This window comes from Xiphophorus maculatus, chromosome 22, assembly GCF_002775205.1.
Source record: "Xiphophorus maculatus strain JP 163 A chromosome 22, X_maculatus-5.0-male, whole genome shotgun sequence".
In the NCBI taxonomy this organism is placed as follows: Eukaryota; Metazoa; Chordata; class Actinopteri; order Cyprinodontiformes; family Poeciliidae; genus Xiphophorus; species Xiphophorus maculatus.
This window is the reverse complement of record NC_036464.1, coordinates 6,880,472-6,902,889: the sequence shown is the minus strand read 5'-3', so window position 1 is coordinate 6,902,889 and position 22,418 is coordinate 6,880,472. Positions and strand designations below refer to the sequence as shown.

The 22,418-nt window shown below is 38.3% G+C and overlaps 1 protein-coding gene across 3 annotated transcripts in view; it reads left to right on the top strand.

Moving 5' to 3' along the window:
- ate1 (arginyltransferase 1) overlaps positions 1 to 21,781 on the top strand; it is a 60,112-nt gene extending 38,331 nt beyond the window's left edge. For all 3 annotated transcript variants that reach the window (XM_023327543.1, XM_023327542.1, XM_023327541.1), the window contains 2 exons: positions 13,723 to 13,843; positions 19,980 to 21,781. In XM_023327543.1, the coding sequence (XP_023183311.1) occupies positions 13,723 to 13,843; positions 19,980 to 20,158 (300 nt within the window). In that variant the 3' untranslated portion in view covers positions 20,159 to 21,781. The remainder of the gene's footprint in view (positions 1 to 13,722; positions 13,844 to 19,979) is intronic.
- The last annotated feature ends 637 nt before the right edge of the window (positions 21,782 to 22,418 follow it).

The window sequence follows — 22,418 nt, the reverse complement described above, 5'->3', positions numbered from 1 at the left end:
CTTTCTGATGTTGAGCTGTCTGTGAGGAGCAGAAGGTGAAACTGTTGGAGTCTAAATGAGTGCAGAGGTCTTGGCCCTTTGGTAATTTTTCTTTCTCTTGACGCTTCACATGTAAAAGCTAACAGTGAGTCTTATGGCTTTACACAGACAGAGACTTCATTGCTCTGAATTCTCTGGACTTATCTCAGCCCTCCATGTTATGATTGACATTTCTATATGTACAGATCATGACCAAATGCAAGTTGAATCAGAAAGTGTAAGTGTTAAGTATACAAACCTTTCTTTATTGGATATTTATGAACAAGAAAGCCTTTTATATGTGGGGAATTTCTGGATATTGCTGATTTTTAAGGTGTTTAAAATTGTTGAGGTCGGCTTTGTAATTTATTCATATATATCAAATCTTAACTCACACAGCACTTCCATTTGCACAACAATTTAGTCTTTCTATTAAAACAATTATAATCATTATGTGTTTTAATGTTTTATAAATTATTTAATTGTAAATAATTAAATAATCATTGCATGATTGACATTTAATAATTAAATAATTACAATTAAGAAATATTTCAACAGTATTTGTTCTCTATCATTATTTCTGTTAATATGATATTCATTTGGGTTTCTAATGATGCATGTAACATTTTCTTTTTCCTGGAGTGTAGAAAAAAGAAAACGGATAAAAACATGGCAAAACACTAGTTTACATGCAATTATTCACTACATCGCACATCTTCAGTGAAATTGAAAATCAAGAATTGGCTGCATTAGTTTATATTCATGGTGAATTTCTTATTCAAAGTGTCATAAATCATACACACATGCTTATACTGTATGTATGCATACATCCTCACTAATTTCGGTTTAAGCCTCTCTTAGCAAGTTGCTCTTCAACCAACATTTTGCAGCCATCAATAAGCTTCTTGCATAATGTGACTGAATGTTGGGCTACTGTTACTGACAGATTTGTTACAACTTATTTAAATCTGTTGATTGACTCAACTTTTAAGGGTATCCTACAATTTTTTTGTATAAAGTAGTTAATTCGATCAGATTTTTCCAAAAGCTAAATCTTGGTGTGGTTTGTTTATTAAAATAAGTTTGATGTGTTATGGGGACCATTATCTGCTGGAAAACCCAGTTTACCCATTCAAACATTCTTAAACTATCATTTCATTATGCAAATCCAATTTATGCTGATTTATTTAAAAAAAGAGCTTTTACTTTGAAGCCATTATTTTTTGTTTCCTGTTTCATAAGCCATGAAAGCACCCTCCTCCATCAGTCCCGATAAACATGGCTAGTATGATCAGAAGATTTCTCCCCAGAAAGAATTTTCTTGTCATGGCAGATGCTAATTTCTGATGAGCTTATAGATGTTCCATTTCAGCATTGGGTCAACATCCTGTCAGCTTATGGTGACTTGAAACCAGTGCTGTCGCTCTGCCCACATGCATAAGTTTGTAGCCTACCAAGTGAAGGGGGCACACACAAAAGAACAGGCTCATAAAAAAATTATTATAATTAAACATAATAATATTAAAATAATGAAATGCTTCATATGTTATTTAAATAAAAACATAGGAAACATTTTAGTAGATAATTATAAATGACTGCACTCTCTCTCTTCCCCTCTCTCCATCCATCCGATCACTGTTGTCCTCTGCACAGTGTTTTGCGCCGAGACTGCGTTCAGGGCAGCTGTGTACAACTCATTTTAGGCAGCAGTTGGGACTGAGAAGCAGGATGAATCTACATTATTTTACTATTGTAGACAGATAAAACATGGCAAAGCATTAGTTTACATGCAGTAATTCACTACTGAAGCAACACTAAACTGTTCTGTACAAATGAAAAATGATAAATACAAAGCAACAAAGACATGAGAAATGATCTCTTGTTTAGTCGGTTACATCTGTCCTGCCTCAAAAATGATTTACTTCAGGCAGGAGTGTTAGTTATTCTAAAATATGTGTTTGACTTAATGTGAAAACATTCTACAGACTGAGGATGTTCTGGTTTCAATTAGCTAGACCTAATTAATCTCCCTCAAGAAAGCAAAACTTGTCAGGATTAAAAAAGCATTTGTGCTTCAGGTGGCCAAATAGCTACCAGTGGTCCTGCTTGAAACTCGCTTTTCTATCCAGGATGAGTGTAATCTTCTGACTGGCACTGGCTGCTGAGGTATTGCATTTAAATCTGAATAAGCAGACTTTAAAGTGAGCAAATGAAGCATTCAAATACTTCCGTTGACAATCTGCTCTCGAACTTAATGTTTTGAGGCCTGTTCAAGGGAGGCATGCCTGCACCTCACTCTAACGCTGTTCTAACCTCTTGGTGCTGGAGTAACAGTAACATCAAGTGGGTCTTGCTATTATTGTTCAGTGGAAGAATGTCTTGCTCTGAGCTCAGGAAACCATAAAATTTTCCACAGAGGACGCAAAGAAAGGAGGAGTTGGTTAAAATGAGTGAAAAAAGGAGGAAGAGAGTTGATGAAGGGGGAGAATAAAAAGTGACAAAATGTGGGCCAAATGAGAAAAGGAGGCAGGGTGAAAAGGAGTATTCGTTTTCCGGCGGTGCTTTACAGACTTTTAAAGAACTTCTTTCTGCAGCAGCTGCACCTCCGTTTCCTTTCAGTCCAACTCCTCCTTACCCACAAATAACAAACGCTGTCAGAGAAGCTGGTCGGTTTTCCAGAGCCAGCCAACACTTTTCCACATGGCCAAAGCTTGTGAATAAAGAGGACCCAAAATTAATCCATCCAGGTGTCAGTGGCTGTGTGGAAGAGTGCATTAGGTTACAACTGAAAGAATTTGGATGTGGTTTCAGGCCCTCTGCAGTGCTAATGTTTGTCTCAATCAGTGAATGCCTGCAGGCATTTCTGTCACCTGCTGCACCTACTACCTTGTGCTTATAACATAAATTAGAAAAGACATGCTAGAAACTTTTTTTTTAGGCTATGCACATATAAACTCATGCCCAGATGTTTGCATTTAGTTCTCACTGAGTCAAAACATTTTCCTTTTCAATCTTTGCTCATTCCTTGTAGCTTTTCCAGATAGTTCTCAATAAGAAGTTTGTTAATTTAATGAATGAGCTTTCAGACAGGCTTTCTTTGTGCTCTCGTTAATCTTGGCGGGTTGCAGCATGCTAAAAGGCTCTGAGGCACATCTGTCATGATTCTACATGCATGCTATTTTCACTCAAGGAGCCATAAACAGACAGCATGCTATGCGTACGTGTGTGACCTCACATTTACTGCGTCACTTGTTGAACATCTGGGTAGACTGGGAGCGACATAGTTAATCTGATGCATGTAGACACCCTCATCTCTGTAAACAACTGCTTTTTCCTCTTAGATTAGTATTTTTCATGAGGGTAAGCATATCTCTCGATTTTATTTTTATTGTCTGTTTATACAGGATCCTGAAAATCTATTTTTACTCATTCAATGTCACATTAAAACATAAAAAAAATCTACGCATTTTATTGGGATTTGTTGTAGCAAATCAGAAAGTAGTGCTTATTTGTAAAGTAGAAGTGAAACTAGCTTTAATGGTTTTAATTTATAGTTTTAATTATTTTATTTTAAAACAAATATAAATCTTAAAAGGTTGACCTGCATTTCTATTTCCCATCCTGCTTAAACATCTGGAGTTACAGCTGCACATCTTTTGGAGGATCTCTCTACCAGCTTTGAACGTTTACAGACTGAAATATTTGCCTATTCTTCTTTGCGAAATAGCACAAGTTGAGTCAGATTGGAAGCAGACCATCTCTGTGTAATCTTTGTTTTCAAGTCTTTCCACAGATTCTCAATTAGACTGAGTTTTTGACTATGACTGGGCACTTCTGACACATTAGTTATAAACCTCTTCATTGTAGTTCTGGCTCCATCAGGTCTACTTTCCTGTTTTTAGCTGCATTCATCTGATCAGTTTCTCTTCCCCTGCTGAAGAAAAGTGTCCATATATGATGATGCTGCCACCACCATTTTTCAGTTTTTTTTCACAGAACTGAAAAAAAATCTGTTTCTTTTGTTTGTTTTTGCGACTTTTCCATAAGGTCAGATTTGTGGAACACTGCAGTTGTTTGGATTTGTTTTTTAAGGAGTATCAGAGTAAATGGGGGGTGGATGCAAATGTACATTACCCTTTTTATATTTTTGAAACCACGTAGAGCTTAATTGTGCTCTACTTTGAGTTGGTATTGCATAAAATTTCAATAAAAGACATTGAAGTTTGTGGGTTCAAAGTGAAAAAATGCAAGAGGCTTTATAGGTGTATGAAGTTATTCATATCTTGATGACTTGCATCGATAAGGTTTACATTGAGCAGGGGCATTCGTGTGGAACTGATGGATTTCACAGATGCTGCTGGTCCAGACACAGGACAACCACGCCCCCTACCCCTAAACCCTTTTTTCTTTTTTTTTTCTGGCTTTTTATGTTTCTGTTCTTCTTTCAGCAACTGTCCAAAACCAGCCGCCTATATGCCGGTTGGGATGACAGATTAATAGTGTCTGAAGAAACTTCCAGCTAATTCCATTCATAGATAAAAACAGGAAGTAAAACATCATTCTTCATTTATTCTAATGTTGTTATAAGCCTGACAGGCAGGACCAGTTTTTAATTTTAGGGTTGTTAGTGATCTCGTTTCTTTAAACATTATCTCAGATAGAGGTGGTACGTTATAAAAGTACTGTGGTCAGTTCAGTTCAACATGGAATTACCCTAATATAGGTTTTTTTTTCTTGTGCTTGGTTGAAGCTGCAATTATCTTGACTTTTAAAAGATAATTTGTTGTGTTTTCCCCTTCAGCAGTGCAGGTAAAGTCCCGTGCCCCCTCACAATAACATCAAACCCCAACCTAGACCTTTTTCAACCCTAAAATTTTCAGCTTTCTCCCCTCCCCCTGTTTCAAAATCGAACCTTTTCGAACTGAAGTCTTGTTGTTTGATTTAGCTCGACAGGAGACCACCATCAGTGCACAACTCAGCAGAAATATTTGTTTAAGCTTTTTAAAAAATATCTCTGCTCTTTTATGCCCCATCATCTCCACCACACCTCTTCAGTCTCGCCACGATTGTGTTTTTAACAAATCATTAGCAGGTTGCAGCGTAGCCGGATGGTGGCCGGCACTTGGCACCTTCTATGAGGGGCGCTGACAGGGTTAGGTTCTGAGGCGGCAGAGTTCAGCGGGTCGAGTCAAACGATCCATTCTGACTGGTGGTGGCGGGACTAAGATGAGGAACGTCGGGTGGCGGGAGGGTAAGGATGAGGGGGAGGTTTGAGGGTCATAAGGGCAAAAATGAGAGTTTGGAGTGTGTGTCATGCTGAGCAGATCCAGAGCCCTCTAGCTGCCAGTTCGAGGTGTTTGCATTGCCATTAGCTTCACCTCTATTTATTTTCAAACCCGCTGCAGCTGCGCCACTTTGTTTGAAATGCCTCTTTGGCAGTGGAATCCATCTAGATCATCGATAAGCTCCACAAGAGACAATGAGCTGCTCTCATAAACGCTGTTAGACATGTTAGACTTTCTGTGGACTGTGGTTTTAGGTTTGGCTTTATAATAAGATGTCTGTGGTGGAGTTTTAAGACTGAGATTAGAGCTGCAGTTCTGGCAGCAAGTCAGAGAGTTGTGGTCTGTGTCAGAAAGGTGTAACAGCTCCCCTTCACCATAAAAACCAGAGGAGATAAAGAGATAAAAGGTACCCGGTCTTGGAGCTGATATCCATAAAAAGCACTGCCATTGGTTCTCAGGGCCCACTCGAAATGCGATCCTGTAAAAATATTTTCTCCTCATTAACCTGTCAGCCATGGAGCCATGACGCTTAGCCAGGCGCTGGAGTGCTGGGCAGAGTGGGCTGGGTGGAAGGAGTTGTGGTGGTTGTCTAGAGGCCCAAAGGGGGAGGAAACTTACCAGTCTGTGTGCTTTATTTGAAGGTCGTGCTGTGGTGATGTGTTGAGTAGGGTGAAAAGGCCTCAGCGGGCCCCAAGTGTTTAAACAGCAGCAGTTTGCATAAATCCTGCCAGACATTTTGAGAATCCTCTCTCTCACACAAATTCATATTAGTGCAGGACCTTTGAAAGCTCCCCTTGAATCTTTTAGATTGTGTTACATTACAGCAACAAACTTTAGTTTAGTTTCTGTGGAGTTTATTAAATTGACCAGGGGTGCCCAAGTTCAGTTTTCAGCAGCTACTGTCCTGCAACGTTTGGATGCATATCTTCTCCCACACATCCATCAAATAGTTGAATTCCCTCATTTTCATGCTTTAGCTCTTATAATGAGTCATTCATTTGAATGACTCATTGGAGAGGAGGTGCAGGATGGAGCAACACAAATTGGTGTGCAATTGTGAAGAAGATGGTGCATGGTTTTCAGATTTCTTTACCAATCAAAAATTTATGTTGTGCAGTTGTTTTCACCCCATTTACTGTGATGCTCCTAAAGAAAAAACACTTCAACAAACTGCGTTCAGAAATCAGAGGAGGAGATGCAGGATTAGTGGAAAATATAACTAAAAGCTTTAAACACCTCACAGTTCAGTTTAAAGTTTGCCTCACGCCACGCAGAGGACAGTAAATGTAGACGAAGGTGTGGAACAGATTCAACCAAAATCATTCTTTTCATGAGGGTGGTGATGTGTTTTTCAGTATGAACAGAGAAGCTGATGGGGTTTAGTCTTGAGAGTGTGATTCACCTTCCAGAAGGACAATGCCCAAAAACGTGTAAAAATGGCCAAGTCAAAATCTAGAAAGACTGTAACAAGAAAAGATTGGCTCAGGGAGGCAGGAACCATATACCCACTACTTAATTTCCCCTCAGTTTAATGGCATTCTTTTGTTTTTTTACTGTATAATATTCTGTTGTATGATGTTTTAATGTTTTCTGAACAGGTCGTTGTTGAAAATGAAAAGTTGTTTTCATCAGCTTACCTTGTTAAATAAAGGTTTGTGTATTTATTTGTTGAACATTTTGACTGAGAAGCATTTTCTTTTCACTACACAACCATGCACTCCTTTTGTGTTGGTTTAATACAAGAAATCCCAGTAAAATGCATTGCAGTGTGGTTTTTCATATCTTTACTGAAGGGCTTACTGCGTCTGTCTGAAGTGAAATCCCATTTGTTTGGACTTGTCTGTCTTTGCTGATCGTTCATCTGCTCAGGCCTCTGTTCTGTTTGTCTTGCTGCGTCTGTGAGCTGCACCGTTTACGTGTGTCCATCAGCAGCCAGAGGCCATGCAGCTAGTCCCCCACCCACCTACTCTATTCTAGCAGAATGTAGGTGTGTCAACATGTTCAGGCTGATAAAGGGAGTGCATTGTGAGAGCTGTAGGTTCAGGAGAGAGTGTGGTTGTAGGGATCAGGGCCCGTGTTTATTGGTTTTTGACAGAGATTGGCGCAGTTTGACCCTGGGTCAGTGTGCTGGCCTGGGCCAGAGTAGGTTAGATCTGTCTGGCTTTAGTCCACACTAGACCTCTTTGTGTTCTCTCTGAGTTCAGGTCTGTCCTGGGAGACGGCCAGCTGAACAACATGCTGCAGTAAGATCACAAATGTGGCATGCTGACCTCAACTTCAGCTTGGGTCAAATGATAATTACTTTCTCTGAGAACTTGACCAATAACTTATCCCTTTCATTATTGTCCTCATGCTTCATTTGCTGTATTATACAAGAAACAGCTTAATTTGGTGGAGGGGGTGAGGGTGCACTGTTGGTGCTAAAAACAAACAGAGCAAAGTTGAACTTTTTCTATTTTGCAATACACTCTTAGTACTCTATTTGCTGAATTAGTTCTTTCAGGTTTACCAACAGATGTTTTTTCTTAAAGCGGTTGATCTGAGCTGATAGAAAAGTTTTATACTCTGCTTTCGATCTCTGTGTTCAGTGCACAACTCATATAAACTATAATATCACAGCTACAACAGGGAGGTAGATCTTTGTATAAAAATGTTAAACAATGCTGATGGATACTAGAAAACACATTGGCTGCACTGTTGCCTTGCAGGAAGAAGGTCGTGGATTTGTATCCAAGCTTGACTTTTTTCTACATAGAGTTAGCATGTACTTCCTGTGCATGCACGGGTTCTCTCCAGGTATTCTTGCTTCATCCCACAGACCAAAAACATAACTTTTAAGTTAATTGGTCTCCAGGTTGTTATTTTGTGTGAGTGTATGTTGTCAATTTTCTTGTGCGTTTTAATGCTGCTTTATGTTGGACTTGTAACATGTCAAGGGTGAACTCTAGCTCTCATCCAATGACCACTGCAGATAGGTACCAGCCTCCCTGGAATCCTGCAAAAATAAGCTGATATAGACAGTGGATGGATAGACTAAATTCATCTACTTTCCTCCTGTCCATTAAACCTGAAAAATGCTCACTGATGTTAAGATGTTGATATTCTGCCTGTGATCCTGAGTGTTTAACTAGAGTGCCATTTGATATTTATAACAATAAAACAACACATTTCTCTAAAGTAAGTGTATAAATGATGAATTTTTCCAAACGCATTTTTTGAAAAGTTTAAATTAAAATTAATTCTGTGGCTAACACCAAAAAGCTATTCATTTTTAAGATGAATACATCCTCAATATAAGAAAAATGAAATACAAGTGAGCATCAGTGATTACTCCTCATTTTTGTAGACTCAAAAGTTTAGCTGTTTCCATCTTCTGTGAGCCAATCTAGAGCTGAAGATCAGAAAACTCCATTTCCTAATAATTTCATGGGAAATTACTTGAAATCACTGCTTGGCGTCTGGCAGGTATGAAAGGATTAAGACTCTTCAAAATTTTCAATAGCAGACATCTTCTTTTTGTATTCAGACTAAAACTTCAAAAGGACTAATTGGTGAAGGGAGGAAGTGACCAACACATACTAGATAATATACTTTGAACTGAATAAACTGAGGATTTATGGGAGATGAGGGCTGTTTTTTGGGGGAGGGGAAACCTAATAAAAACTTATTCATGACAAGCTGAAGGTCTGAAAGAGATTCCTGACTGATGCATAGACCAAGTAAATTTTTCTGCTTCTTAAGTTTTGAGGTGGAATTAAACTAGAAGGCAAAAAGACGTGTATTTTCACGAGATTTCCTTGACTGCATTACTGCACTCTATTTATGGGTCTGATTAATTGCTTTTTTCATGATTTAGAGCTATGAACCTGGGGCGCAGCTCCCCATTTTACCAAGGTGCGGGCGAAAACATGACAGAACTGGGTTGATGGAAAACACAACAGAAGGGAGGAGCAAAAGGGACAGTGGCGGTTTTGATTTGATAATAAATTTCTCTCTGACAGCAGGGCCTCTGCTATCTTTATGTGTGGTCTGAAAAGAGTGAGTGGGGAGTGATCATACATCTGCACAGCATTGTGTAACTGTTTATCAAGCCCTCCACATGTTTATTTAGTTCAGATGATTGAGGTTGTGTAATTGTTTACACCGGGGCAGCTTCTTTTTCAAATGAAGTTGAGTAATTTTACTCTCTTGTAAAAAGTTTAGTTCACTGGAAAATTCACCCTGAAGGAGACTGCTTTCCTGTAAGCCCTTGGCTTACTCACTGACAACCACACAGCAAAACATCACATGCAGTGCCTTGCAAATCTAAAGATTACAGTGTCTGCTATTGCCTCTTTGCAAAATGGTTCAAACTCCAACAGACTGGTTGGAGAGCAATCAGAGGCCTTTAATTTTAAAGTGCTGCATGTTCTCAGTTGAATTTAGATCTGGACTTTGACTAGACCGTTCTAACACATGAATATGTTTGCGTGCCAGCAACTTAATTGTTCTCTATAATTGCTAAGCGATGTTAGGCCCCAGCCTGAAGTATTCTGCAGCCTCTAACAGCTGTTCTTCCAGAATCCCCACAGTAGGATTCTGCCAACACCATGTTTTACATTGTGGATAGTGTTTACAGGTAAATGATGCTTGTAGACTGTAAAGTTCAATTTTGATCTCACCTTATTCTATGTTTGCTGTGACTGCTATGTTTTCTGTGTGGAACTGCAAACGGGACTTCTTCTACTCTTCCATAAAGACCCAATTTGCAATAAAACACTAAAACAGAAGTGTGCAACCTGCAACTCTTCTAGTGGGTCTTATGCTGAAATTATTAAAAACCAACTGATTTTCAAATATGGACATCAAAACAAATGCAGTTTTGAGACATTTTCCAGTATTTTAATGGAATAATTGCATTGAACTTTCAGATTAACAGCGGAGGAATATTTCTTAGTTTTTGTTGGAAACTGTAATAAAAAAATTTTGCGTCATATTTGCGCATATGTCAACATCCCATAGAAGACAATGTGCCATTCTCTTTTTACAAATGTTTGTTTTTCTTAATTTTCATTTAACAAATTTAACAAAGAATGGAGGGTCAATGACAGATTGAGCTGTTCGGGGAGATTTCATCAGGAAAGACAGAGGAACCCATAAAACTTTATTCATGACTGAAACAATCCTGAAGGTAACTCTTATGAATAAAGTTACATTCCAGGTTGTCTGCTTTACAGAAAGCAAGTTCTTCTATAATTTCTAGGGACTTAAACTTTTGTTTGATTTCACAGACACTCAAGTTATATCATTTGCAGTGATAAGTCTCTTCACTCTCAGCTGTTAAGGTGTGTTAGATTTACACCCTAAAGGTTTAATTTCCAGAAAATCAAATGTAGAACTTGCTGAAGGTATTTTAGATTTTAAATATTTAGGTACTTAAGCCATCTGACTTCATTATCCAATGTTTCTACCAAAGTTCCAATTAATAGCAAAAGTTGCAGAACTAAAGAGTTAAATTATGATGCTTTTTTCCCTTTGACATAGAAACATACATACATACATACTCACAATCTTTTTTGCAGACTTTTAGTGTTTGTAACAATAGATTAAATACATTATTTTTCATAATAGTTACCACAACAATAAGCAAATCTGGAGCATATTCAACTCGAGTGTGATGTCTTTGCCATTAGACTGTCTTAAAAAAGACTTGTGTGTGCAGAGCTCTGTCATCATGCATCATCCATGGAAGCAGTGGGGCATGTGTGAATTACAAGGTCTTCCTGCCAAATTTGGAAAGCAAGATTTAAGAGTGCAATACAGCGAAGCACCTCACAAATACAGATAGTAGTACGTTGTTTTTGTTTTTTGTTTTTTTTCCAATGTTTGCAGTCAACTTTCCAGACCACTAAAAGATGGGTCATTTCACTCTGTGCATCTTGTCTCCTTTCAACTGAGGATTGAGGAATTGTGCCATAACCAGACTCTGTGTATCATTTTGGTTTGGTCCAGCTTTTTTCTCAAAACCTCATGCAATAAACAGAAAGTATAGGCCTGTAAAAATCAGAAAGGCTTTTTTATCTGTTATAGAAACACATTGACACAAGTAGATTAGAGTAAACAAACAAAAACAACATATCTGTGGGATGTTAAGAGCTAGCCTGATTTTGTACTTTTTTCCCATTTCTGTTCCTCTGTTCCTATCACATCTTTGCAGTTTCTCTTGTAACCCTTTCCTGTTTCCATGTTGCTTTTGCAGAGTTGTAGTCACTTGTAGCAGGAACTGTGTGTCTCATTGTGTTTCTACATGCAGCCAGGTGCGGGTTCTCCGTATAGAGGTATGTCTCATTGTGTTGAAGGAATCTATAGAAAGGAGGCAGAGTGTGAGAGTGTCAGGGTAGTCATGCTGACAGTTGTATAAGAGCCTGGAGCTTGTTGGGACTAGATGAGTGTGTGTGTCAGTTGTAGATGCCATTTGTCTGTTAGCAAAGGCACTTATTTCTTATTTTACTTGAGTGAGAATTTCTTTTTCTGACATCTTTCATCTGCTACCTGCTGCACTGTAATGTTGTTTCCTCATAGGTGGTTGTGTGATGCAGAGAGAAATCCATAGGAGCTGCTACGGTCATACTTTTATCTCTTTTCTTCTATAAGCATAATTTTAAATGGTGATTAAAAGTATATGATTGTTTGATTTTATTTAGTTTGTTTATTTAGTGCCAATTCACAGCAGAGGATTCAAGTAGGGTTGCGGCTCTCCTGCCAGTACCAATTTTTATTTATTTATTTTTTATCAAGAGGACAGTAGATAAGATGGGGAGATGTGATTGGTTTTGCATTTTTCAGCCAATTTTAAGGAAATCGAAGCTGACTCGGTGCACTCCTTATTTCAAGCACCTTTTGGAAAAACAAGAGATCCAATTTTTATACAGGAGATTGGTTAGATCAGTAGTGTAGTGTCTACAGCCTGGAATATTACCTCACTTGCCAGTTTGTTGGAAAACTCTATTCTAAAATGTTTACTTTTCTGTTAACGTTTCCGTCCAGTAAGAGGCTTAATTTGTTGCAAGTGAAAACAGACAGCTTATTCTCTCCCCTCTGACAGATCGGTCATAATCAGAAGAGTTTGTTTATATTATTTCCATTGGTGGTATTTCCTTTGTCTCTATTATTTACAGTTCATTTCGACGACTGTACTTTGTGTTTACTTATTCAGCACTTTCTGACCTCAGCTGTGTATGAAACTCCTGGAACGCTCGAGTCTTTGTCCTACAGTTTGCTGTCATATAAACTCCAAATACTGTGCATATTGAGGCAGCACAGCAGGCCTGTTGCAGGCGCCAGCTTGTTTACAGAACTCTCTCTGCAGTTTGTATTTATTTGGAGCCGTGTGATAGAACACAGGTCTCTGATAATGGAGTCTAATACCCCTCCTTCTGCGCCTCATTTCTGTTCGTTCAACCCCTTTACTGGCCCCCCTCCCTACGCTTTGCAGCTGTTTTTGTTCTGCTTGATTTACTTTCCATCTAAAATGTTATTTCAAATACAGACTTGTACCCATTTAGCAAGCACACATAAGATTAAGCTTGTTTGTTTATGTTTCCCGCTCAACTTTGCAGACAACACTCCAGTCAGAGAGAAGGATAGATATAACAAGGAACAGTACCGACCCGCTTCTCCCTTAAGAGAAGGGAGTTTGAGCCACAGCTCAGTCTTCACCTCGACCCTGGGGTCAGTTTACTACTTGTCAAGCCTTGAGTTGTCAAGGGTCATCACTAGAGTTTGTGGAAATGGTCTTATCAGTGTTGTAACAAAGGTTCATCTAACTTTGACCAAGTGTCTCTCAGCTAATGATGCTCAGCAGTCAAGATTTGTTTAATTCTTTTTATGTAATTATTTAAAAACAGGATGTCTTTGCAAAACCAGTTCCTTCAGTCATGGATTATTATTAAGCTGATATTATGAAAACAGAGCACACATTACTGGAATTTACCATATAAGGTGTGAAGTGTATCTCTTTAGACAAAACTATGCTATAATCATCCATTTGGTCAACCATTCATATTTCTATTTGTCTATTCATACCTTCATTGTTCATCCATCCACACTTTCATCTATCCATCTATCTACCCTTCCATTTGCTTATCCATCTGTTCATCCAACTGTCAATCCATCCACCTATTTGTTCATCCATCCACCTCTCCATTCTGTCTGTCCATCATGGACAAACAGACAGACAAGTTTAGATAATGTTCATTCATTCACCTCTCTATCTCGCCATCTGTCCATGTGTCCTCCTCTATCATCCATCATCTTTCAGTTTCCATTTTAAAGTTTTATATAAATACTCACAAATGGTCAAAAATCTTTCTCAGAAATGTGGGAAGGAAAATGTGTGGGTACAACAGCATGTTGACATTGGATCTTTGTCTTTTCTCAGGGACAGTACCGGCCCGCTGACCTCCTCTGCCCAGAATCCTACACTTGGGTTTCTGTGGAGCAGTGCATACCGCTGCTCAACAACTCCCGCTATGCTCGTTTAAATCAGGACCCTGATGCAGGTACGGCTTTTTGTTGAAGGTATTTAATACTATAAGTAAATGAGTCAGTCCTATTCTACATTAGTTCAGAATTATTTCTAAAATTAGCAACCTACCAAGCCACTGATGCTCCTTTTTTGGCAGGCCTCAGCAAGTTAAACACACATCTTCTATCTTCTTGTCTTTACATAAGACAAATTAATCTTCTGTTTGCTCTTTTAATTTGTGCAGTCAGTTTGACAGTGCACTTTTAGAATGACATGAAGTCTGCATTAAATAAATTGTCATAGGAAATGGTAAAAGATTGTTTCTGTGAATGTAAATTGTGGAGAAGCAAGCATGTAACTCCTGTTTCCCTCTCCTTATTAATCCAAATAACAAAATATGTGTCAAACAGGAAAGAGCCACCAATCAGGAGTAAAAGTAAACACGTGGAAACAACAAGGCAATTGTGAAAGAGATTGGGTCGGATACACATAGTAAACAGTAAAGGATGCAATCACAGTTGTATTATTTTAGTGAAGGAAGTGACAACAAGTTGTGCTGGGAGCTGTTTACTGGCACCAGCAGAAAGAAAACACTCATTCATATTGAGATTGTTTTGAGAAATATTTCCCATGTTTGCTTTTATTAGTTGTACTGAAATTTTTCATGTCATCAAACAGATTCTAACACCAAACAAAGATAACCTGAGTGCATGCAAAACATTTCCAAATATTGTTTTTGTTGCATATGTGATAAAAGCAGTCTAAACCAGCCTGTGCTTATGTGTGAAGTATCGGGGTGAACCACACTTGGCAACAACTATTACCATTGAGAGCTTGCTAATAAATATCAGTGACTTTTAAGTCACTGTTAAGTAATTTTGGCTCCCTCTTCTTTGCAGAATGGTTATAATTGAGGATAGCTATGCTATACTATCGTGCAGTACTCCGATGTTGTTTTGTTACTCATTCTGTGACGCGCAAGACATAACCCGTAAAATCCTGTTTAGGATTTTCAAAATAAAACATCCGGAAGTAGTTCATTATTTCTTGCGCGGCCCGGTACCAATTGGTCCGCGGCCCGGTACCGGTCCGCAGCCCGGTGGTTGGGGACCACTGCTATAAAGTATCCCTGGACCAAATTACCACTGCTATGTCTGACTATATGTTTGATATTCCGGTTCTGAAATGCTGTCAGTTTCCAACCAACACACTCTCGTCCCATCAGTTCATAATGCATTTTTGCAGACAACATGGTGGCACTTATTTTATTCTTTGCAAACTTCTTTTATTTTACTCAGTAACAGAAAAGTAAAAAAAAAGACCCTAATTTATTAAAGCAAGAAAAAAACACCTTTGTATATATAACTGCTGTCCTAATGAGATGTTTAAAGATGGCTAAAGTTCACATAACTCTCCCAGTCCATTGACTAAAATAAAACATAACTCATTCCACCAAAAATCTCTTTATTTGTTCATTTAGTTTTTCTATTTTCGTTTCTTTATTGTCTTCATTTTATTGTCTTTTTATCTTGAAACTATTGTTTTAAAAAAAGTCTATGTAACAATTTTGGGAAAGTTATTTTATTTTTACCTCTGAAATCTGTGACATCATTTCCTTCTTTCTCATTCTGTTTGTGGCTGTTATGGAGTTTCTCATTGAGCTGTCCTGTTAATTTACTTCCTGAAAGTTGTTGTAGAGAGCAACATGTACAGTCTTTCTGCTAGCATTTTGTTAAGATGTTAGTTTTGGTCTCTATATAGATTTCTGCAGCAAATTGGATGATTTTATTGAGCATTAGGCTTTACTGTTGCAGCCTGTGCGTGAACACGCCGACTTTGTCTTTCCAGCGCTGTCAATGTTTTTTTATGTGGTTCCTTTGTCATACGTAGGTGAGCTGATGTCAACTGGATGTTTTTCTTGTTTCATTTTTTGCAGGTATATTATTACTCATTTCTTTTTTTTTTTGCTGAGCTTTCTTGTTCATTTGTGAAGACTTGTGTATTTTAATTTCACTTTATGCAAATTGCTATGCATTTCAATTGTTAATCACAGAGATCTGTTGGTGGTGTGGGTTTCTTTTATTTTTATTTGTTTTGTCATGTTTCAAAATGTGTAAAATTTTTTATATTGGCATTTAACGCAAAATACCAGTGAAAGCTTGAATCCGCCCAAGCTGTTAAGGAAGAAGGTGAGTCGATGTTGGCTGGGTGTTTTTCCTGCTGCTGAACTGTCTTATTCCATTCTGTGCAGAAAAAAACACGCCATCAGTTAGGCTGAACTGCAACTCCCTACCTTCTTCATTTACACAACGCAGAACTTTATTGGTGGTCCGGTTGGAGTAATGCTGAGCCCGGCTGTTGCTGACACATTGAGTGTCCCACTGTGTCTGTGACCCCTAGTGAACATCATTTTGTACACACATACGTAGACCAAATGTACAGCACATATGTAGCATCTCTCACACACTCACAATCATTGTTTGTTTGACAGGGAGAGAAGTTGGGCCATCAGCCGTTCAGCAGGGTAAACATGAGAGAAAATTTGCGTGTTGTCTCTAGTTTACCTTTAAATGCATCCAAGAGGCACCAGCCGGGATACGCAAACAATAAGTGGCAATTTGTGTAATTTCATGCATCGAAATGGTGCATTCTGTTGGTGCCTTTAACGTTCCTGATTGTAAAACATATCAGTTAGCAACAATCTGACGTACTTTGGTGTTACTTACAGTAAATGACACCTACCTGATGGCACCCACTTATTTCCCCTCTGCCTCCTGACTTCCCTACTATATTTCTGCCTTATTGCATTCCATATCTTGTCTATCAGTCAGACACTCTCTCTTGTGCCTCACAATGCTTTCAGCTCCTTAGCCTGATGAGTGTTAATGTTCCCAGTCTGAGTGGGAGCTGATGGATTCGCTCCCCTCTTACTGGGCCCTGCAAAGGTTTTCATCCTCCTTGAATATTTTCTTGGATGTTTCGCAAATTTTTGTATGTGCTTTATTTCTATTTTATGTGATAAATCGACAAAAAAAAGAAAAGGGTGTAGTTTGTTTTTTCGGCCTTTATGTACTAATACTTTGTTGAACCTCATTTAGCCACAACTACAGTTGCAGGTCTACCAGCTTTGCATCTAGACACTGTTATTTTAGGTGAAATCAGCTCGAGTTCAACCTGTTTAGATGGAGAAATATTAAAAACCATGTTTAATATTTGCCCCAATTTCAGTCAGACTAAGGTCTAGACTTTGACTATGACATTCTAACACATGAATTTAATGTAAACCATTCTGGCTGTATCTCTGGTCATTGTACTGTAACAAGGTGAATGTCTCAGGTCGTTCTTATTTTAGCCTGACAACTAAAATGTGAGCTGAAAATAGAAGATAAATTCAAGCTCAAAGCAAATGCTTTCATGTATGGGTTCATAATAATCACACAGACTTTAGTAGATGAAATCCCATGTTGACAGCAGCTGGAAAGTCATGAAACAGATTCTGCTTTGACAATAAATATGGTGGTGGTTTAATATGGCAAGATCTCATCATTTTCCATGTTTTCCCTACTGTTCTTCTTCTTTGAACACAAGTTAACCTTGATTTTCATAGCAAAATGGCAATAAGATCCTTTACATTTAAAAGGCTTGAGGTCAACAACAGATTAAGAATCTTTATTTCAGCTGCTAACAGCATTCAAACTTTTGGGCCTCCGCTGTCAAATAATGGACCTCTTATACACAACACTGCCATCTTGGCCTTTTCCTTTTTAAAAGCAAGTCCCATTTTGGACCTTCAACATTAGGTCACAGGAAGTGGTCATAACCCAATGGCTCTTTGACCCTTATCCGGTGTTAAGAACTTTAGGGATGGAAAGGATGAGAAGAAGAAGCGTGGCGAGGTGTCAGGGCCCCAAACCTCAGCCCTGACCCTCAACACTCCTCTTCCCCCTGACCCTTGAACTCCAACCTCGAAGGCGCTGCGACCTCAGAACGGCATGTCACTGAATGTCCGGCCTGACAGGAACAGGAACAGGATCTGGATCCGCTCAAAGTGAGGAACAGGCACTGGCAGAGGTTGAAGTGAGCAAAGAAGAAAAGGAAAGTTGTTTATTTGAGGAGCGGATGTTTGGGTTTTCTGGAGTAGGAGGGAGAGATAAACCCTCTGTTCAGTGTTAGTGCTGTGGTTAATGAACCATCTTAAAGCCACACGCTGCTACCCACTGTGTTCTGTAAATCTTCACCTCTTAATATCTCCATCGGGCAAATGAGTGTAACTCCGGTTACTGTTAAAGTGTCCTGTCACTGTGACGAGAAACATAGGGAGGCAAATCACCCTTACCCTGAGGTGAGTTTAAGTTAGGAACCATCAGACATTTAAATATTTTCACTCTCATCCCCTTGGCTTACATTAATTCTTCATGGACCTGTATACTGGCGATTGGGGAGTTGCATAACATCTTTTAAAATCCTTCATGAGGAAACCTAATGTACCACTGATTTTCTTCTTCACATGGCTCCACCATTCTTAAGTTTCCAAACTCAGCAGTTTTTTTCAAGAAGTGGATCGTTAGCTGTATCCCTGCACTCCAGGGAAACACAGCTAATAAATAAACTATGAGTTTCCAGGAGAGTATTAAAACTCTACCTGAAGGATAAAAACACATTTCTCCTTGCCTAAAGGTAGCTTGCTTGCTGTGCTTTGCGGAAGTATTCCAACCCCCTCAACTCTTTTTCACTTATCTACATTATAACCACAAAGTTTGACATTATTAATAGGGATTTTATAAACCTCTTGACTTTGATACCGATAAATAAAGGCAGTACACTTGTATGTTAGTTAATGTAAGTATGAATGCAGTTAAGTAATTAAAGTTTATTTATAAAGCACCTTTCACAGACACAGAATTGTAAGTGCTGTTCAACATAAATTACATTTAAATTGTATGTTGTGAATCAAAATAAAATCATGAAATAAAGTCAAAGTAGTTGCAGCTACTCTGCGACGGTCTCTGTGTTTTGTTAGAGAACATTGGTTAACATACGGCGTCATGAGCCCCAAGGTACACTGGGGTTAAAAAAAAACTACCACAACATATCACCCTGAGCCCAGCATTCTCTATAGCGAAGCGTGGAGGTTGCAGAATAATGCTCTGAATAAGTGTATTTAGCTTCCTTGAGTGAAGCTAAATATATGAAGTTGTTGCAGCTCATTTTATCAATATTTTGATAATTAGGTGATTGCACGCAGAATGCAGATGCCAGTGGTTTGTAAAGATGATTAAATACTATTAGGTACTCAGTAGTATGTCAAGAAAAAATTATTGGATTTGCTCATTTCTAATCTTGTGCATCCTGTTCACTTCCTATGTCACTTCCTGTTCATCCGTCTCCATACTGTATATCAAAGCAGGTTCCATAACCAGATGTTCTTCACCTCTATTTTACACCACCCAGCGTTTAAACAGTAAAACTCTGAATTACGTAAATTAAAAATGTTCCTCTTTGTTTTGACTTCACTAACCTGATGAGGTGATGTTCCTTATTTGCTGTAATAGACCAAACCATCAGGTCTGAACTTCAGATGTTGAGTTGCAAATCTTAAGAGTCATGTGTTTTAAGTAGTTTAGCAGTTCCAGTGAATAAGAGAAGAAAATGAGTCATTGCTTTCTGCTCGTGCTGCACTTTGAGAATGGCATGCGTTCTTCTTACCTGTTGAGGAGTATATTTGGGCCTGGTTGGCTCACCGGGTGCTCCCTGCTGTGGCCTCCTCCTCCTCTTGGTGCTAGCTGTTAGCGGCTTGGCTCAGCCCCTCTCTCTTGGAGGCAGTTGTTTAAGTGTTTGAGGGTCAACATTTTTCACCTTTTTTTTCCATCTGAGTCTCCAGAGAGCAGCTCGTAGCTTCTGGACACACGCAGACAAGGTAGCTGGTAGTGCATGGCACGGGCTCTGTGAGTAACACCAACTAACTATCCGTCTCACGCGCCGACTCAAACCTGAAGGCACAGGGGAGTTTGATTCCCTCCAACAGCTTCTCGGAATAATGAGGCAGCCTTGCCAAGGCCCTCAGAGGTTAATTCAAATGAGCAGAGAAAAATAAAAACCAAAGTTTATGGATTTGGATGCATCCACAGTGGTCCTGATTTTGTTTTTATAAGTGCTTTGTTTTTGTCTAGGAGACTCTCAGGCGGTGAAGGATGTGGGCAGAGCACTGGTGCTGCACAAGCGGACCGTCATGCCCTACATAGTGTACAGCTGCAAATTTAAGGGCCGCAGCGACACGGCCGAGGTGCAGGAGTACGCCAGCTTGGTCGGTCAGGACTGCGCGGAAAGGATCTTACTCTACCGCTCCTGAACACGGAGCATCGCCCCACTGCCACCTCGCCCTGGAGAATCATCTGTTTTGATTAAAAGAGCTCCCTGCTGCAGCCTCACTATGCTTGCTTCAACACAATCTACTGTGAGCAGGTACCTAATCATACATACAGCCCAATCAATAAGAATATCAATGAAAAGCTCATTTAAATCAGAAAGTAGTATTTTGCTAACAGTGACATTTTGATGATTATGGCTTATAGCTGAAAAACATTTTTAGGACTATTAATTATACATGAGACAAAAAATAATTAGTACAGAGGATTCCTATTTCCATATTCATTTTTTGTTATTTATATGTACATATACATAACTTTATCTTTCATTGACTTGACAGAAAAATTTTACCCAACAATATTAAAACTATGCATATTACAAATATGGATTCATGCATTTTCAAGGAAACCTAAAGGGTCATTTTGTTTGTCTTTTTTTGGCTTCTAGCCCAGTTTAATATCAGTGTTTTAACCTACACCTCTGATGTTTAACTGAGCATGAATTAAGGGGGTCAGACAAGAAACCAAACCACTGAAACAATCATTTTTAAACAGAACAAAGGTATAAAAGTTTACAAACTGTGTCAAAGCGTTGTAGATTTTGAAACAGAGCTGATCTGAACTAATCCAGATGGCAGCAAAAGCAGGGAATAGCTCTTTATCAAGTGTGTTATTTCAGGATATGTAAAATATACAGATAATCAGCCCAGACTAATGGAAATTCTTGAAAATGTTCAATTTAGCATTTTTTTGTGTGCTTAAATTTTCAGAATACAAAAGAAATTTGCAAAAGCATGAAAATTTCAGGCTAGAAAAGTGTTTCAGTAAAAAAAAAAAGGAATACTAAGTCCAAAAATGTTGACCTACTTAAATTTATATCTATGTATTTTACAATATACAAACTTGTTAGTCAAGGTTCCTTTTCCATCAACTGCATTAATACAACGTTGCATGGAGGCACAGGTTGCTTTTTTCATCTCACTTTATCCTTCCACTCAACTTTCCATCATTATGCTGGGTAACAGGACTCTGAACATCCAGCTTCTGTCACAATGACCTTTTGTCCTATGAAGGGTGTCTTTGACTGCTGGTTTTTATGCTGTCGTACTCAAGTGAGTTTCATTAGCTGTGGGCCATAATCATCCAAATGAATAAAATGACTGAATTAAATTACCTTTTCAGTGATGATGTAATTTATTGAGATGTTTATCTGGCTTGCCACAAGACCGGTCAACTGAATATTTTTATTCTTTTTATTTTTTTTTGAGACGATAATCAGTTTGAATTCTTCTCTTTTAAACCATCCTTAAATTTTATGTTTAAGTTTTTATGTTGGAAACCAGCATCGGGTTAGAAAGCTGACTCCAATTTGACTTCACTGCTTCCTTAATGACATGTTCTGTTTTGAAAGTCAACTATTTGTCTTCTTTGTTTTACTTTTATTCAATAAAAAACACATTTATTGTCTCATATTAAACTACAGTAATTTAATGACTTTCATGTACAAGGTTACTTTAAACCATGTTTCTGTTTTAAATGTAATTTTCTTTATATAGTCTTTCTGTTCTTTTGTTTGTTTAAACCAAATAAACAGTTTGCATATTCAATAATTTAGCTATCTTCTGATTGCAGCTCAGATAACTTTGAGTTCCCCTGGATGACAGAGCTCCTCATCCTACTTTGTGGACTGAATCTAAATGTAGGAGTCAGTCATTTGAACCAGTGAGGCAAACTAGTGCAACATACCCTGCTTATGCAGTTGACCAGAAAATAAAAATATTTAGCTAAAATACCAGAAAGACAGAAACTTTAGAAGAAACGCATTTCAGTGTAGTATGAAGTGATCTTTTATTTGATCATCAATAGTAGAATTTATTTTAATTGGCAGGCAAATGGAAGCAGACACTGCAGATGTAATGAAATGAAATTACTCAAAAGTCATTTTATGAATAGAGAAGAGAGAAGGAAACTTTATGTTAAAGGAGAAAATTACATTATAAGAAAGGAATACTGAAAAGAATAAATAACATTATTTAACACTTACACTGTAGTATGATTACTGTTTAGCCAATCAGGAAAGTGGCAATATTAAATGTATATATTTTTTATAAATGAGAGCTCAATTGGTCTTTACTTAATGGTTTTGCCCTAATCAAAGACATAAAGTCATTTTTTCCTCTTAACTAAAAAGCACACTGTGCCTTCTAAAAACTGCTGCTGTGGTGTTGAAAACAGCATTGAGTA